Source organism: Eubalaena glacialis, chromosome 13, assembly GCF_028564815.1.
Source record: "Eubalaena glacialis isolate mEubGla1 chromosome 13, mEubGla1.1.hap2.+ XY, whole genome shotgun sequence".
Lineage (NCBI taxonomy): Eukaryota > Metazoa > Chordata > Mammalia > Artiodactyla > Balaenidae > Eubalaena > Eubalaena glacialis.
In genome coordinates this window covers 12,151,030-12,169,927 of record NC_083728.1, presented here as the reverse complement: position 1 = coordinate 12,169,927, position 18,898 = coordinate 12,151,030, and the positions used below count along the sequence as shown (strand labels likewise).

At 42.1% G+C, this 18,898-nt stretch overlaps 1 protein-coding gene across 7 annotated transcripts in view; it reads left to right on the top strand.

The window, feature by feature from the left end:
- The first annotated feature begins 8,776 nt into the window (after window positions 1-8,776).
- The window catches only part of SLC9A8 (solute carrier family 9 member A8), a 71,987-nt gene continuing 61,865 nt past the window's right edge, over window positions 8,777-18,898 (top strand). For 5 of the 7 annotated variants that reach the window (XR_009703574.1, XR_009703573.1, XM_061210184.1 and 2 more), the window contains exons 1-4: window positions 8,777-8,853; window positions 9,294-9,448; window positions 10,753-10,931; window positions 16,621-16,701. Coding sequence is in view for 5 of the 7 variants with exons in the window: in XM_061210184.1 (XP_061066167.1) it covers window positions 9,414-9,448; window positions 10,753-10,931; window positions 16,621-16,701 (295 nt within the window). In the remaining 2 variants the exon portion in view is untranslated. Of the gene's footprint in view, window positions 8,854-9,126; window positions 9,247-9,293; window positions 9,449-10,752; window positions 10,932-16,620; window positions 16,702-18,898 lie in introns of all 7 variants that reach the window. The other 2 variants (XM_061210185.1, XM_061210182.1) reach the window with 2 other exon arrangements.

The window sequence follows — 18,898 nt, the reverse complement described above, 5'->3', positions numbered from 1 at the left end:
CGTGTCCTCAAGTCCATTCTCTACATCTGCGTTTTTATTCCTGTCCTGCCCCTAGGTTCTTCTTAACCATTTTTTTTTTTTTTTTAGATTCCATATATATGTGTTAGCATATGGTATTTGTTTTTCTCTTTCTGACTTACTTCACTGTGTATGACAGACTCTAGGTCCATCCACCTCACTACAAATAACTCAATTTCGGGTATTTTATGGCTGAGTAATATTCCATTGTATATATGTGCCACATCTTCTTTATCCATTCATCTGTCAATGGACACTTAGGTTGCTTCCATGTCCTGGCTATTGTAAATAGAGCTGCAATGAACATTGTGGTACATGACTCTTTTTGAATTATGGTTTTCTCAGGGTATATGCCCAATAGTGGGATTGCTGAGTTGTATGGTAGTTCTATTTTTAGTTTTTTAAGGAACCTCCATACTGTTCTCCATAATGGCTGTATCAATTTACATTCCCACCAACAGTGCAAGAGGGTTCCCTTTTCTCCACACCCTCTCCAGCCTTTATTGTTAGTAGATTTTTTGATGATGGCCATTCTGACCGGTGTGAGATGATACCTCATTGTAGTTTTGATTTGCATTTCTCTAATGATTAGTGATGTTGAGCATTCTTTCATGTGTTTGCTGGCAATCTGTATATCTTCTTTGGAGAAATGTCTATTTAGGTCTTCTGCCCATTTTTGGATTGGGTTGTTTTGTTTTGTTTTGTTTTTTGATATTGACATAAAAATTCTTGGGCTTCCCTGGTGGCGCAGTGGTTGAGAATCTGCCTGCTAATGCAGGGGACACGGGTTCGAGCCCTGGTCTGGGAAGATCCCGCATGCCGCGGAGCAACTGGGCCCGTGAGCCACAATTACTGAGCCTGCGCGTCTGGAGCCTGTGCTCCGCAACAAGAGAGGCCACAATAGTGAGAGGCCCGCGCACCGTGATGAAGAGTGGCCCCCGCTTGCCGCAATTACAGAAAGCCCTAGCACAGAAACGAAGACCCAACATAGCCATCAATCAATCAATCAATAAATCTAAAAAAAAAAAAAAATTCTTGAAGGGGGTGTCTTAGTTTGCTCAGATGCAGAAGTGGAGAATTAAGACAGGGAAGACAGAGAAGTCAGTATAGGTTATGTTGTTTGTCAATTATATCTTAATTTAAAATATATATATATATTTAAAGTCTATAGGGAGAAGATAAACAGTCTTAATTTCAGGACTCTGAAATTAGTATGACTGTAAACTTCACAGACACAGAAAACAAACCTGTGGTTACCAAAGGGGCAAGGGGGAGGGATATATTAGGAGTGTGGCATTAACAGATACACACCACTATATATAAAATAGATAAGCGACAAGGATTTATTGTATAGCACAGGGAACTATATTCAATATCTTGTAATAGCCTATAATGGAGAATAATCTGAAAAAAATATGTATAACTGAATCACTTTGCTGTACACCTGAAACTAACACAATATTGTATATCAACTACACGTCAATTAAAATATGATTGTAAACTTGTTCAGAGTTTCATTTATAAACTGTATTTTAAGAGTATGTATTTTTTATTAAAATACAATTAGGGGACTTCCCTGGTGGCACAGTGGTTAAGAATCCGCCTGCCAATGCAGGGGACACGGGTTCGAGCCCTGGTCTGGGATGATCCCACATGCCACGGAGCAACTAAGCCCCTGAGCCACAACTAGTGAGCCCGCGCGCCACAACTACTGAAGCCCACGAGCCTAGAGTCTGTGCTCCGCAAGAAGAGAAGCCACCGCAATGAGAAGCCTTTGCACCGCAACGAAGGGTAGCCCCCTGCTTGCCACAACTAGAGAAAGCCCGCACTCAGCAACAAAGACCCAATGCAGCCAAAAATAAATAAATAAATAAATAAATAAATAAAATACAATTAGGAAGAAAGTTATTTTTGGCATTGTCTACTGTACAGAACGTTAATGTTTATCAAAGATTTTCTTTCATTTCCTATGTATTCAAAGCCTTCTACAATCTAAAAAACAAATTAAATGTTATAGAATTTAAATGAGTTACTAAACATCACTATTTATACTCTAAAAATAAAAAATAAACTTTTCCAATTCTCTGTGTACTTCACAAAAATTATTTATGAATTAGACAGTGAAGTTAGTCTCTGTGAAGTCAAAAAGCAGAAAATGTTTAGTATATACCACTGAGTAAAAATATAATAAAATTGGAAACGAATAACAAAAGTTACATTTAACACTCAATAAGTAGGAAATTCTAAAACACTCCCTAAGTAAATCTTGTCTCAAAGAAGAAACTACAATGAGAGTATCATGGGTGAAAACTCATGAGATATCCTCAAAGCAGATTTTCAAAACAAAGTTAAACTCCTGAATGTTTATATCATCCAAGCATAAATACGTAACACACACACACACACACACACACACACACACACACACACACACACAGTCCTCCCTTGGTATCCTTGAGGGGATTGGTTCCAGGACCCCTCATGGATACCAAAATCCATAGATGCTCAAGTCCCTTATATAAAATGGTGTAGCATCTGCATATAACCAAGCATATCCTCTGGTATACTTTAAATCATCTGTAGATTACTTTAATACATAACATAATGTAAATGCTATGTAAATAGTTGCCAGTGCACAGCAAATTCAAGTTTTGCTTTTTGAAACTTTCCGGAATATTTTTTCAAATAGTTTTGATCTGCAATTGGTTGAATCCGAGGATGCAGAACCCAAGGATATGAAGGAGGGCTGGCTGTGTGGGTGTGTGTGTGGGTGTGTGTGTTCAAGTGGGTCACCACTGAGGGCAGCTGAAGCTTACTCCCACTGAGGGGTTCCAAGAAACTAAAATATGACCGCAGAATTGCCCCACCCAAGGGGCAAAGGATTGGGGGTGTTTATCCTCCAACTCTTTCGAGTTACTGGTTGAGGGGTGCTCTGACAGCACCAACTCCCCAGCACAGCTGGCTTGTACTGTGCTGAGAGGAAGCCCTTAGGCAGCAGTAAGACCCTCCAAGACGTTATGAGCAGGCACTAGCAGAGTCTGGTAAGGGTAGGGGAGAGCCAAGAAGAAATTCAGATTCCCAGGTCCCATGCCTGAGATCCAGTAGGTCTGTGATAGGACTGGAATCTGTACTTTTTCACAAAATCTCTCAGGAGTACCTACTACACCTGACTCCACTGAATTCTACAAGCCCAATTTTTTCATTTGTGCCTGGTAATTCTAGTGCCTATTACCTGCTAAGCGGCCAGGGCCAGATTAAAACACTAATGTCAACAGGCTTTAAAACATTATTCCCAAATCTCCCCCATGTGTAAATGAATATGACACAATGCTAAATGGTAAGAAAAAACACAGGGAAAGCCAACACAGAACTTATTTTTCCATGGCATGGGAGGCAGAGTAATACCTCCCAAAGATGTCCACATGCTAATCCCTGGACCCTGTAAATATATTATGTCACATGACAAGGGGCAATTAAGGTTGTTAATCAGTTAATCTGGAGATGGGGAGATCCTTCTGGGTGGGTTCAAGGTAATCACAATGCTCCTTATAAAGGAAAGAAGGCAGGACAGTCAGAGTCAGAAATGAAGTGATGACCAAAGCAGAGGTTGGAGTGATGCCATTGCTGGCTTTGAAGATACAGGATGGGACCAAAAGCCATGGAATATGGGCAGCCTCTAGAAGCTGGAAAAGGCAAGGAAACACATTCTCCCCTAGAGCCTCCAAAAGAATGTAGCCCTGCTGACACCTTGAGTTTAGCCCCATGACACTTCTAACCTATAGAATTATAATAAATCTGTGTTGTTTTGGGAAAATTCCTTGCAATAAATCCCTTAATAAATATCTCCTATTGGCTCTGCTTCTCTGATTGAACCTTGACTAATAACCACTTGATGGTAACCACTTTGATTCCCTTTTTTAAAAAATATGAAATATCATATTTGTTCAAAAGTTTTCATTGGTACCTCTGTTTTGTTGACAGCTTCAGCATTTTCTAAACTCTGGGAACAACAGAATGATGATCAAGACTTCAAGTTTCCACATGTGTGAAATTGGGCTAATCAGTGTACCTCATAGGGTTATTAAAAGGATTAAATAAATTACTGAGCATAATGCACTTGGAATAATGTCTGGTACAAAGTGTTCAAAAATTGTTGGAAGAGATAAAGGACAGAAGAGAGGAGAGAGAGGGAGACAAGCTCCCTGCTTTCAAGGAGATTATATCCTAGAGGGGGAAACGGATGATAAACTCAGGAGGGAAGGAAAGGAAGGAGGGAGGGAAGAAGGGAAAAAATATCTGATAGTTATAAGTGTCTCAGAAACACTTACGTTTAAGACTAGACCAGGGGTTGGCAGCCCACGGCAGGCCAGATCCAGACTGCCACTTGTTTTCATATGACCCGTGAGCTAAGAATGGTTTCTACATTTTTAAATGGTTGAAAAAATAAATAAAAAGAACACTGTGTGCCACGTGAAAATCATAAGAAATTCAAACTTCAATATCCATAGAGTTTTACTGGAACACAGCCATGCCTATTTAAATCTTCGATGGCTGCTTTCCCACTGCAATGGCAGAGTTGAGTTGTTGCCACAGATCAGAATGCCCACAGAGCCTAAAATATTTACTGTCTGGCTCTTTGCAAAAAAAGTTTGCTGACCCCTGCTTTAGACTGAGTGGTCAGGGAGGGCCTCTCTGAGGAGGTGACATTTAAACAGAGACCTGAATGGCAGGAAAGAGGAAGATTAGGGGTAAGAGGGCAGAGAACAGAGAACCAAGACAAAAGCTTTCTTTCTAATCTTACAACAGCCTTCCAAAGAGGGGCTCTGTCAAAACTATGATGGGGCCCTGAGGCTCTGAGGGTGCTGTGGTGTCCCAGGGTCAGGGCCCACAGGTTCCGAATCGGGGTAGAGAGCCAGAACTGCCTGGCACCAGAGCCTGCCCCTTCTCAGCCTGGCATGGCACATGAACCCAGGAACTGCATGTTGAAAGGCTTTATTTGCCTTCCTGGGGACAGTGACCGGGGAGTTTAGATTCGTTCCCAGGAATAGGTGAGAAGGGCTGGGATTCACTCACAGTCCTGAGAGCAGGTGTTCTACGGCCCCCCTGTTGGCAGCAGGTCCAGGACAGGCACAAAGCCCAGATCTGGCCCTGATAGCAGGATCTGTGGCATGGCAAGGAGAACAGGGCAGCCCTCGATGAATTCAGGGCCCTGCTTTCATCCTGACTGGCTTACAGCTTGTGGCCCAATGCAAGGAAGCCTACCTCCAGCCCAGGGGGGCCCGACTCCAGCCAGGTGGGGTTTTCTGAGGCTGGAAGAAGAGTGACAGTCTCAAGCTCTCAGTTAATAAATGTGGCTCAGAAAGAACCCAGTTCTCAATCCTTTATGGGCCAGTTCATTCCTGCCAGGCTCTGTGCTAATGGAGGAAATGTTAGTCCCATTTTAGAGCCAGAGGAATTAAGGCAGTGAGGAGCAACAGGGGGTACTGGTTAAAACCAAAGACTCTGTACCTGAATCCCAGACTTAGTATTTGCCAGCTGTGTGACTTCAGGCAAGTGGCTTGACTTCTCTGTGCTTCAGTTTACCACTGATGATAATCTCTGCCTGAAAGAAATGTAAGGAATTAAGGAAACAATAGCCCAGCACCACACCCACAGAGCCCATTCTCTCAGTTAGCTTTAACAACAGGCTTAGAGGTCTTGGTGTGGCAGAGGACTCTGGCTTTGAGCCAGACAGAGCTCTTCACCTCAAGGGCCAAAACCTTGACATCATCCTTGACTCCTCTCTTTCTTTTACGGGCCACAGTCCATCAGCAAATCCTGCCTTCAATACCCACCCACAGTCCAACCATTCCTGCCATACCCATGGTATCAACTTAATCCAAAGTGCTGTCAGCTCTCGCCCAGATTATTGCAAAGGCCTCTTAGCTGGTCTGAGATCTTCCATCCTTGCCTCTGCCCCCAGCTCTCCACAGCACTCCTCTTTTCAAAACCCTTCTGTTTCCTAACACTTCTGGAGTTAACTAACAACTTTTTTTAAAAAATTTTTATTGGAGTATAGTTGATTTACAATGTTGTGTTAGTTTCAGGTGTACAGCAAAGTGAATCAGTTATACATATACATATATCCACTTTTTTTTTTTTTAAGATTCTTTTCCCATATAAGCCATTACAGAGTATTGAGTAGAGTTCCCTGTGCTACACAGCAGGTTCTTATTAGTTATCTATTTTATATATAGTAGTGTGTATGTCAATTCCAGTCTCCCAATTTATCCCTCCCCCTCTTATCCCCTGGTCACCATAAGTTTGTCTTCTTCATCTGTGACTCTACTTCTGTTTTGTAAATAAGTACATTTGTACCCTTTTTTTAAGATTCCACATATAAGCGATATCGTATGATATTTGTTTTTCTGTGTCTGACTTACTTCACTCAGTATGACAATCTCTAGGTCCATCATGCTGCAAATGGCATTATTTTGTTCTTTTTTATGGCTGAGTAATATTCCATCATGTATATGTACCACATCTTCTTTATGCATTCCTCTGTCGATGGACATTTAGGTTGCTTCCATGTCCTGGCCACTGTAAACAGTGCTTCAGTGAACATTGCGGTGCATGTATCTTTCTGAATTATGGTTTTCTCTGGGTATATGCTCAGGAGTGGGATTGCTGGGTCATAGGTAGTTTTATTTTTAGTTTTTTAAGGAACCTCCATACTGTTCTCCGCAGTGGCTGTGCTAATTTACATTCCTACCAACAGTGTAGGAGAGTTCCCTTTTTTCCACACCCTCTCCAGCATTTACTGTTTATAGATTTTTTTGATGATGGCCATTCTGACTGATGTGAGGCGATACCTCATTGCAGTTTTGATTTGCAATTCTCTAATAATTAGTGATACTGAGCATATTTTCATGTGTTTTTTGGCCATCTGCATGTCTTCTTTGGAGAAATGTCTATATAGATCTTCTGTCCATTTTTTAATTTATTTTATTTTATTTGTTTATTTTTGGCTGCATTGGGTCTTCGTTGCTGCCCACGGGCTTTCTCCAGTTGCCGCGAGCGGAGGCTACTTTTGGTTGCGGTGCGCGGGCCTCTCATGGCGGTGGCTTCTCTTGTTGCAGAGCTTGGGCTCTAGGCGCGTGGGCTTCAGTAGTTTGTGGCACACGGGCTTAGTTGCTCCACGGCATGTGGGATCTTCCCAGACCAGGGCTCAAACCCGTGTCCCCTGCATTGGCAGGCAGATTCTCAACCACTGCGCCACCACGGAAGCCCTTCTGCCCATTTTTTATCTGGGTTATTTGTTTTTTTGGTATTGAGCTGCATGAGCTGCATGAGATTAATCCCTTGTCGGTTGCTTCATTTGCAAATATTTTCTCCTATTCTGAGAATGAAATTAGAACACTCCCTAACACCATACACAAAAATAAACTCAAAATGGATTATTTATTCAAGGATCATTTTTTCTTGAGTACCTACTATATGCCAGATACTATTCCAGGCACTGGAGATAAAACAGAGAACAAGACTTCTGCATTCAGAAGTTTACATTCTCATGGGGAGAAGGCCAATAAACGAATATATAAGTAAAACATGTACTATTAATATGTTCAGTGTTCTGGAGGGGAATAACAGAGGGAGGGGAAGAGGGCTTGGGTTTTAGACAAGGTGGTCAGAGAAGGTATAATGCACAAAAAAAGGGTAAACAAAAAGCCCGAAAGTGGGAAAGGTGGGAGCCAAGGGGCAACCTAGGAGCAGAGCATCCTTGACTAAGGGCTCAGCAAATACATGGGTGGAAGTGTTCCTGGTGTGTTTTAGGTACCCCGAGGAAGCCACTGTGACCATAGTGGAAAGTGTGCATGAGGAGAAGAGGGGATTGACCTCACGGGGGTAAGGGGGCAGGGTTCAGTCTTGGGGATTCTCTAAGTTTTTTTTCCCTCAGATTGAGATTGGAAGCCAGTGTACATTTTGAGCAGCGGCGTGACTGCAGTTCAAAAGGATCACTGAGGCCGATGTGTGGAAAAGCTTAAAGAACAACAGCAGAGTCAGAAAGAGGGTTTAAGCAGCTATCACAGCTGCTGAGATACGATGGTTTCGACCAGGAAGGGAGGTAGCAGCAGAGGTGGTGTCAAACCCAAAGGCCTCATAACAGGGTACCAGCTCTCCCGATGGGGTTCTTCCTACCCCTCCAAGCTCACCTTGTTCTTTCCTGTATCCCCAACCCCACAGACCACTGCTAAGCTCATATAGGCGTCTAATGAGTATTTGTTGAGACAATGAACAAATTAATGAATGATCTATCCCTAGATCATCATCACCTATTTTAACGATAGGCATATGGTCAGAACTCAATAAATGTTTACAGACAGAATACCGCACGATTCTGCAAAACCCAGGTGGCTAGGCCTTTTCACAGCTGGGGAAAACTGAGACTGAGGAAGTATACTCCTGGGGTCCCTCTGCACAGCTTACGCTAGAAGCTTCCTTTCCAATTTTAGCATGGCGAATTCCTGGACACTGAGAAGAAAGAGCTTGCTTTCAGGGTGAGTCACAGGGACCTCACAGGAGTTTCCCCACCCTGTGGAAGGGAAAAACCGGAACCTCGTAGGGCCGGGAGGTCAAAAGACTCAGGCCAGAGAGATGCTCGGAACGTTCTCGGAGGACCTCCCACCCTCGGGCCATAGAGACGAAAGGACAGAAGTGCCGCCCTTGCGCAGCCGAGACCCCGCCCCCCGTTCCGCGCCTCCAGCGGAAGCCGGAAGCAAAAGCGGGCCCTGCTAGCCCCGCGGCTCGGTGGTCTCGGAGGCTCCGCAGGATTGGGGAGAAGATGGCGGAAGAGGAGTGAGTGGGCTTTTCCTGGGCGGCGGAGGCGGCAGGGCTGGGCCCCATCGGGTGACTGCGAGCACCTCAGGCCGCCCTCCGGCCCCAGAAGGCGGAGCTCCTTGTGCTGGTTGGCCAGGACTGACCATGCCGGCGCCTGCGAGGAGGGCTGGAGGGACGGGCCTGGGCCGTGCAGCCTCCTTGAGGTTGGACCCTCTGGCTAGGGATCGGCTGCCGAGCGTAGGTCTCGGAAGCCGTCTTGCGGAAACCGCAAGTCAAATTTCACTTTCCCAGTTTTCGCATCCGCTGATTACGCAGCGCTTCGCCGCCTCCAGAAAGTCCCCCAGCCGCACCCCTTACGTAGCCAGTCACCTCCTCCATTGTAACGACTATTTTTCACATCTGTTTCCTTCAGTGAGTTTCATTTATTCGTTAACTGGTGGCCATCTACTCTATTTCAGGCCCTGGTCACATGGTAGTGAAGGAGGCCGACCAGGAGCCGCTCTCAGGGAGCTTCCATTCTAGTGGAAAAAGAAGACCATAAATAGACGAGATGATTTCATTGCTCTGGAGGAAGCGGAATGGTGTTGGCGTGTGGGAGGCTTCTCGGGAAGAGGTGACGTGCCACATGAAACCTTAGTGACCAGAAGGAGGGATAGGAGAGGAAAGAGCAGGTGCAAAACGCCAGGAGCAAGAAAGAGCCTAGTGCCTTTTTGAGGGACAGAAAGAACGGCAGGATGGCTGGAGTGTGGAGAGCAAGGGAGCTAACTGTACAAGATGAGATAAAGTGGGTGAAGGTGTCTCTGTCCTGCTGGTGCTGCTGGGGAAGGACCACTCTTAGTCCATCTACATACCTGCCAGGCACAGTCTGTTGAGTGTTATAGGTGCCCCATCTATGTTTATGGAATGAGTATGTGAAAATGAACAAGGAACCCGCTCCATGGTTGAAATTTGACTTCCTCACCTGACAACTTTTCATGTATGTCTTTTGGCCTGGTGGTCATTTCATTTGGTCACATTACTTATTGAGCATCTTCTCTGTCCCAGACACTAAATAGGGCCTCAGCAGCACAAAGCAAAAGAGGTGGTATGACTCAGTGATTTCAAGTTTGGACTCAAAGCTTGATTCTGCCACTGACTGATATTCACCAAGTTATGCAACCTCTCTGAGCTTGTTATTCATGGGTAAAAAAGAGAAAGTAGTAGTGTCCACCTCAGGCTTATTATGCCTATTAAATGAGAGTTGGTATGTTACCTGGTTCCTGGATTGAAGCGGTACTCAAAAAACATTAGCTGTTATAATCACAGTTACAATGATCATTATGTCAATATCGTGCTAGTTTACAATCCCAACACAGTGTGAGAAGATAGTGTGAGGAACACAGCAGTAGCGTGGAGGAGGGTATTACAGAGGGGATTACATTTGGGCCTTTTGAACTCAGAGAAGGTTTTTGTAAAGTAGGGTAGAGCATTCTGACCAGATCAACAACTGGGCAAATTCAGTGGCTTCTTCAACTGCAGATACCATCCAAGGAAAAGAATGTAAACTGGAGAAATAAGGCGCTTAGTAAATAATGTTGGACCTTGGAATATGATGAGACTCCAGTTTGCCTCCCTTTAAATCCCCCATTAAGTGCCAAAGAGCAGGCAGCATTTGATTCTACACCGGTCCTGATTTCCCCTTGTCCCTGTCCTCTAAGTGTTTGCGTTCAGAGTACCTGAGGCCACTGGTACCCTCGTGCTGCAGCAGGCAGGAATCTTCCTAATCAGTTTCTCTCCGAGGCCTGCCTCTTGGTTGCAAGAGTTGTGAATCCCATAAAGCTCTGTGCCAAAGTTCTCTTGTCTGGTTTGTGCGTGTGTTGATAATTCGGGGCCCTTTTTCCTTTGTCTAATTCCGCTGCTTTTTATGTTCTCCAACAGGTTCCCCAATACAACTCATGAAGGTTTCAACGTCACCCTTCACACCACCCTGGTGGTCACTACGAAACTGGTGCGCCCGACCCCTGCCAAGCCCATCCTCCCGGTGCAGACGGGGGAGCAGGCCCAGCAGGAGGAGCAGTCGAGCGGCATGACCATTTTCTTCAGCCTCCTCGTCCTAGGTGAATGCGGGTCCGTGGTGAATGCGTGCGGAAACGCCATCATCTGGCACTTTGAGTGTCTGTGTGTGCTGTCTGTGTGGTTAACCCCGTGTCAGCCCCTGTTGACTTTGTCAAGTCTCCCTCCTGTTTAGTTTGCACTTCAAACGCTGAGGGTCAGTGATCAGTCGGTTCATAACATCATAACAGGGTGCTCCTTTTTCTTTATAAAATCATTGGGCTGAGCAATTCTGAAGAGCCCTTTGTATATCTTAGACATCCTTTGAAAGGAAGAATTAAAGAATTCTTGCTCTAGAGAGAACCTTGAACATCTAGTTTAGTGTATTTCAGTCTCTGCTCATGAGAGTCTGTGTGTGTGTGTGTGTGTGTGTGTGTGTGTGTGTTTCTGTGTAGGTGGTGGTGGGAGCAGGAGGTGGGGTGGGGCGTGAAATGGAAGAGCATCCAGCTTTCTGACCAGAGCAGCATTTTGTCCCTTGTACCCATTAGGCCTCCACGTAAAATTTTACTTAGTGAAGAGGTTTGCTGTGAGTAAAAGATCAGACACCCTTGCCCTAGCACCCTGTTTTCCTTAACTTCCGTCATTCCCATTAACAAATGGTCATGACTTTTGCCATATCTGTGTACCATCTGTGCTGTTATTTACCTATATAATGTTTTTCTTTAAACAGATTCACTCTCTCAAACTGAAAATCTCATTTTATTCGACTTCCTCCTTTAACAGGTGAAGAAATTTAGGCCCAGAGAGGTTAAGTTATTGACAGACCTGGTTTGGGGGAGACTAGAGGCTAATATCCAGGTTGCCAGACATCCGTCAAGAAGTTTAGATAAAAGGCAGTAACTTAGCTGCCTCCCAGAGACTATGGACGGTAGATACCTGTTTTAGACCAGAAGACCCAGTTGAAACTGCACAACCACTTTGGATCAGCTAAGGAAGAAATAGCTTCAAATATGACCCTCCAAACTCTTGTTTGAAGAGTGAAGTTGGAAGGTTTACATTTTCTGCTTCTCTTTAATGATACTGAGTCATATTTCTGATTAGATCTTTTCAGAAGAAAGGAAGGTACAAAAAAATGGAAAAGTGCAGAGTATTTCCATAGCCATAATAGATGGCTATTAGGACTGTTTTTTTGAGGAAAAGTGTAACTTCTTTCACATTTCTATTCAGACTCTGTTAATTAAATAATTTTAATAAGATACTAATTTTATTTAAAATCCCAGGACTCATCCTTGTCTTTCATAGTTTTTAAAAAACTTCTAAGTTGTATACTGAAAAAGTACACAAACCACAAGTGTACAATGTCCATTTAGATTTGATATGCCCAAATAATTTTTTACTCTTTCAGCGTAATTGAATTCTATTTCTTGGGGATTACTTTAACAATCAAGGAATCTTGTTTTCTTTTCTTTTTTTTTTCCTTTTGTTACAGTAGTTGAATACAGAGAAGAAAAGCAGTTCTTTCCTTGATCAAGAAGTCTTTAGTACCTGAATCCTTAAACCTGAAAGAGTATTATTAGTCTATTTACATTGTTGTCAGCATGATATGTTAGGGAATATAAAAGGCAAGCCTTGGGGAAAAAAACTTCTGTTTTGTAATCACTTTTTTCACAGGAGGGTGAAAAAGATAAGACTTTCAAAGTAACTTTCAGGGTGGGAAGCGTCTAGGATTAGCTTGTGCCCGAGATCACAAAACAGGTTTTTATAATGTGCTTTTTAATCCAGACAGAATCCTGCCCACTTTTGGCCTCTTTGAGGCCAAAAAGGGCTGAACTGTATTTAGTAGTGCTGCATATTTCTATTGGATTGTCTTCTCTTCAAACAGATCATAAACCTACACTTTAGAGTCATACTGATGTCAGATGGTTTCTGTTTTCACCTAATCAGTTGATGAGTTGGTATCTCCACTTTTTATGTGTAGGTCAGCATGCATTAGCAGAGTGGAATGCTTTCTAAGTAAATTTGAAGGCATTTTTTTCCTCTGTTCTTGTATATCAACAAATTATTAAGTATCTTGTATATTTATTTGTGATTATATGTCCAAACAGTGTAAATCTGATAAAGAAAAAAAAAAAGGCTGTTAATAGGTAACTTGCCAGCTCACTAAATATATAGACTAGTGAATTGAGGGAAATAGTCCATAGATTATTCTAGACTTCAGGAACTCATAACCTGGAACGGATTTAACCACTTTTGTTTACTATTTTAGTCAAGTCAAATGAAATTGTAACTTTTGTGTGGAAAGGATGCCAAAACTCTGGTTACTTTTGACTTTTAGAAGCTTGAAATCAGTTGACTTACACTTAACCCTTGCTGATCTTTGACTCCACAGAGACAATAGTGAGTCATTATTATTGACTTAGAGTTAACTATTAGCATCATTTGACACATTTTATGGGCCATTAAATTTAATGGAGTTGTTAAAATTGACATGCCTATGTTTCAATATATTTTCTGTAATTAAAACTTCAGGCGTGAAAAATTGGAAACACATTAACTTGTGTTACTCATACCCTCCGTATGACACAGAAGTTTTTGTCCCTTCTTGCTCTGTTTTTTCCCAAGTGTACTTGAAAACATGCACTTGTATGTGTATATATACATGTGTACATTCGTAAGCACATACACACCAACAGGCACATATAGTTTGGAGTTTGTTTTAACATAAGTGGGGTCCTATAACTTGCCTTTTCATCTCACAGAATGTCTTGGAGCTCTTTCCATGTTAGTCTTTTTGTATCTACCTCATTCTTTTTTTAAGAAAAAGGATGTGTATGTGGTAAAATAAACATAACATAAAATTTACCATTTCAAAGTGCACAATTTAGTGGCAGTTAGTACATTCACAGTACTGGGCAACCATCACCATTATCTAGTTCTAGAACATTTTTATCACCCCAAAAGGAAACCCAGTTCCTATTAAAAGCAGTCCCTCCCCATTCCGTCCCCTCAGTCTCTGGTAAACACTGTTCTGCTGTCTCTAGGAATTTGCCTACTCAGAATATCTCATACAATTGGAACCATACAATATGTGGCCTTTTATGTCTGGCTTCTTTCACTTGGCATAATGTCTTCAAGCTTCATCCATGTTGTGGCATGTGTCAGAATTCCCTTCCTTTTTTATGGCTGAATAATATTCCACATTATATTTATCCATTCATCACTTGATGGGCATTTGGGTTGTTTCCGCCTTTTGGCTATTGTGAATAGTGCTGCTATGAACATTTTTGTACAGGTTTTTATGTGGGCATATGTTTTTATTTCTCTTGGGTACATACTTAGGAGTGGAATTGCTGGGTTAAGTGGTTACTCTATGTGTAACTTTCTCAGGAACTGCCAAACTTTTCCACAGAGGCTGCACCATTTTACATTCCCACCAGCAATGCACAAGGGTTCCAGTTTCTCTCCATCCTTGTCAACACTTGTTACGTTAATTATAGCCATCCTAGTGGGTATGAAGTTTTATCTCATTGTGGTTTTGATTTGCATTTTTCTAATGATTAATGCTGATGAGCATCTTTTCATGTGCTTATTGGCCATTTGTATCTCTTTAGAGAAATGTCAGTTTAAGTCTTTTGCCCATTTTAAAATTGTGTTGTCTTTTTGTTGTTGAGTTGTCAGAGTTCTATATATACTCTGGACACTAGACCTTTATCAGACATATGACTTAAAAATATTTTCTCCGATTCTATGGGTTGTCTTTGCAGATCTCCTTCTTTTTATAGCTGAAGACCATTCCCTGGCATTGATCATTCTTATATGTAGCTCTCTCCATTGATAGAGTTTTCTCTTTTGCTCTTAAAGCTGCAAATTGTGTGATTTATGAGAATAAACTGTAAACTTTTTTCATCCAGGTTGGTGCAAAGAAAGCAGAAACTGATTCCACTCCTTAGATCAATTTTCTGTCTACTTATGTGCTTACCTGCCTGCCTTTTTAGGCAATAGGCGTTCTCATTGGTTACATGTACTAATGCATTGGAACTTTTTTCTTGCTCTTAGTATTTAATGTAGAATTTTTCTAACTAGGCTAAATATTTATAATAAAATAACACCACAGATTGATAGTTTAGAGCACAGAATGAAAGGAGGACAAAATTTCTGTATTTACAGCTGTTTCCTTTCTCTGGCCACCTGGTGCTTCTTGGTGGGACTAAAGATAATCTAATTTGTCAGTGTGGGCTCTGAGGGTGGCCAGTTCACAGCCGTGCAGATTGTTTAAACATTTCCTTTTACAAAAAAAAAAAAAAAAGGCAACACATTTATTTTTAGTACTATCAAGGTAATACTTTGATTGATAAGATGGCATACCACCTAGGTGCCTAGTAAGAGAAAAAGACATGCATACTAACATTTGGGTCTTGAAATTACATTTAGGAGTTATTTATGCAAAAGTGTGCTTTTTTTTTTTGGTTCAGAAATATATATTCCTTTCAAATAGTTTTACATCTTTTTGTTTCTTTTCTTTCATGACAGCGCCCCTGTGAGGAAAGTCAGATGTTATTCTTATTTTGCTGGTTGAAGAATGAAGGCTGCAGGGAGGGAGGTGGTGGGTGCCCAGGATTAAGGGCACAGGGTTGGAATTAAGCTCAACCCTGCCGCGCCTACCAGCAGTGGGACCTCTCTAAGCCTCGGCTTTTATCTTTAATCAAAGGAGGTAGTGGTGATAACAGTTCATTCAGAGGGGGTGTTGAGGGTCAAATGAGACAGCATTTGGGAAGTGCTCTGGGCAGTGCCTGGCTCATGGGAAGCCCTCAACCAGTGGGAGCCCCAGTACCCATCTGGGGAGCAAGCACCCCATCTTCAGGTCTCTGATGCTCTTATCACCAAACCAATATTTGTTCTGTTTTTTAAAAACACCCTCACTTCCTTCTGCCTTAAAAGAGAACTGTCCTGTGGTGGCAAGATACTTTGTGTCAACATATATTCTGTTGCAGCTCTAGTTGCATAAAAGTGATTGATTTCATTGACTTCCTCCTCACCATTGAGGATCATTTCTTAGGATCAGGGAAATTTGAATAATTTTAAATGGTTGTATAAGGTTTACAGCTTAGAGTAGAGGTGGATGTCTGTTGCTCTTTCAACAACTGGAAAACAAACTAGTTCAGGCATGTAAAGAAATACGGAGAAAATGTAATGAACACCATGCATCTACCTCCAGGTTAAGAAATAAGAAATTGAAAATACAGCTGAAGTTTACTGTGTCATTGTCAGTTGTCCATTTCCCTGACAGCCTCCTAGAAATAACCCCTGCCTTGGACTTGGTGTTTATCATTCAAAGTTGGGCTGTTTTCTAGGGGCAGGACAGGAATAAAGACGCAGACGTAGAGAATGGACTTGAGGACATGGGGAGGGGGAAAGGTAAGCTGGGGCGAAATGAGAGAGTGGCATGGACTTATATAAACTACCAAATGTAAAATAGATAGCTAGTGGGAAGCAGCTGCATAGCATAGGGAGATCAGCTGGGTGCTTTGTGACCACCTAGAGGGGTGGGTTAGGGAGAGTGGGAGGGAGACGCACAAGGGAGGAGATATGGGGATATATGTATACGTATAGCTGATTCACTTTGTTATAAAGCAGAAACTAACACACCATTGTAAAGCAATTATACTCCAATAAAGATGTTAAAAAACTAATAAATAAAATAAAATAAAAAAACAAAGTTGGGCTGTTTTAACAATGTCTTATTTTTTCCCACAGCTATCTGCATCATATTGGTGCATCTACTGATCCGATACAGATTACATTTCCTGCCAGAGAGCGTTGCTGTTGTCTCTTTAGGTAAGTGCTTATTGATGATCCTACAATAAAAGCACTAACTATACCACTTTTTGAGTGCCTCCAACGTGCTAGGAACCACAAGAGATGTGGTGTATACCTGAGCTCATTTCATTGTCACTGCAAGCTGCCATGAGGGTGTTATGATCCCATTTTACAGATGAGGACACTGGGGGCTCAGAGAGGGGTGATGACCTCCTAAAGGTCACATTGAAGCCCCTCTATCCAACTTGAGAGCCCTTTCTACTTCTAGAACCACCCTCAGGGCACGTCCAAGGCTTTTATCCGTTTATTATATTGTAGTTAGTTTATTTCTAGTTTCAAGTTGCCTACCAACGATATTTTTTTTTTCTTATCACCACTGCTTTATAAGTTAATTTTATATATAAAATTATATATACTTTATAAGTTTTCTTTGCCTTGTAGATCTGATTTAGTATATTTAGAAATTCTTTCCCAATATAGCGATGGTTTAGGTTAGCTTTGTAAATGAACATTCACACTGTTAATTCTAAGGTCTGCTACTAGGCTGTGCTGTCACTCGACTAAGGCGAATAATTGACAGTTAATTCATAGAATCACTGAATTTTACAGCCGGAAGAGGCTCTCACTTTAAGGTTTAGGATGGAGGAATGGCTCACTTTAATGTCAGTCAGATCTAAGGTCTTCAGAGAGCATTCCATTCTACCTCACTTACATTTCCCTCTTTTGTTTCCTGTGGCAATTAACTGTTAAGATAATTAGCCTCTATTTAGAATGTATGAATCACTGTAATCACAGTTGACCTCACATGTAAGTTCATTGAAGTGATTAATGAAACAGGGACCTTACTTTTCAGTAAGTATTAAAATCCAGATCGGTGGGGAAGCTTAAGGGATAGTAAATAGGGTTTCACTAAGGTCAGCCAAAGCTTTCATCAGCTTATTATATTGTAGTTACTTTTACTAGTTTCCACTTGCCTACTGATGATATTTAATTTTCCTTATCACCACTGGTGCTTTATAAGTCAATTTTCTTTGCCTTAGATCTGGTTTAGTATAGTATTTAGTATTTTTCGCAGTATAGCAATGGTTTAGGTTAGCCTTAGAAATGAATGATCACACTCTGTTCATTCTCCTTCCCCTACCAGTACCAGCATTCCTACTACTCTGTTTCAACCCCTCCTATATTTTCCCTGGACTTCACAGTACTACTAAGTGCCAGGTTCTGGCCTATGAGCTTTCACACTGCCATCTCATTTAAGTCCCGTAACCCCCAGGTGATGCCATATTTTAAGGAAGATGTACCACTGGATAATTTTGATCTTCAGTAAAGAGTTAGAAATCAATTTTACTCAGAGTTCCTGCTCTCTACTGAGCAGGCTCTTCAGCTACACATCCTGGCAGATTCTAACAAACTTAGTTAACAAAAGCCTTAGAGCTCTAAGAAGAGGAGGATCATTTGTTAACATTCCTTTCCTGATATTAGGCACCTCGAAAATAACCTATATAGCTAATACCTATTATTCTGGGGCATTCAGTAAAGACTTAAAAAGCCACTGCAAGGAAGTTACAGTTTTGTGGTCAGTTTACATAGTTTCTTAAGAATAAGACCTATGGTTGGTGTGTATTTAGGTATTGTGCACATGGAAATTTAAGTGGTGGTTCTTGTAATTTGGTTTGGAATGTCAGGTTCCTCACTATCTCTTGAATGTTTCAGTAACTGCGGGTCACTGAACACCAGTGCTTGTACAAGGACTTACAGCGACATTGTTGTATGCATACCTAAGAGCCATTTCCCCCTCCATGAAAACAGAACCCTCGCTTTGACCCAGTGTCTTGCCACAGTGTGCTCAAGGAAGGTGGGCCTCTCCTCCAGGTCAAGATTGGTTTTCGCCATCGTGATAATTGTTTCAGAGGGGTGGAGGCAGCAGGCAGTGTGAAACCCAGGTCTGGCCAGTGAGACCAAGGGGAAGTTGCTGGGGTGAGGAGTTTTGGAAACATTTTTCCTCTCTGATAAAAAGAGAAATTTCCCCTTCCTTTGATGCTGTTGTATGAGGATGTGATGCCAGGAGCACTGGTAGCCATCTTGCAATCACTGTGGCTCAAAGACAAAAGCCAGAATGCTGAGGCTTGCCAGGGGGACAGATGGGAAGCCCAGATTCTTGACTGCACTGTTGTTTTGTAGAATTGATAGCCCTGAAACTACCTATCTCAGAGCT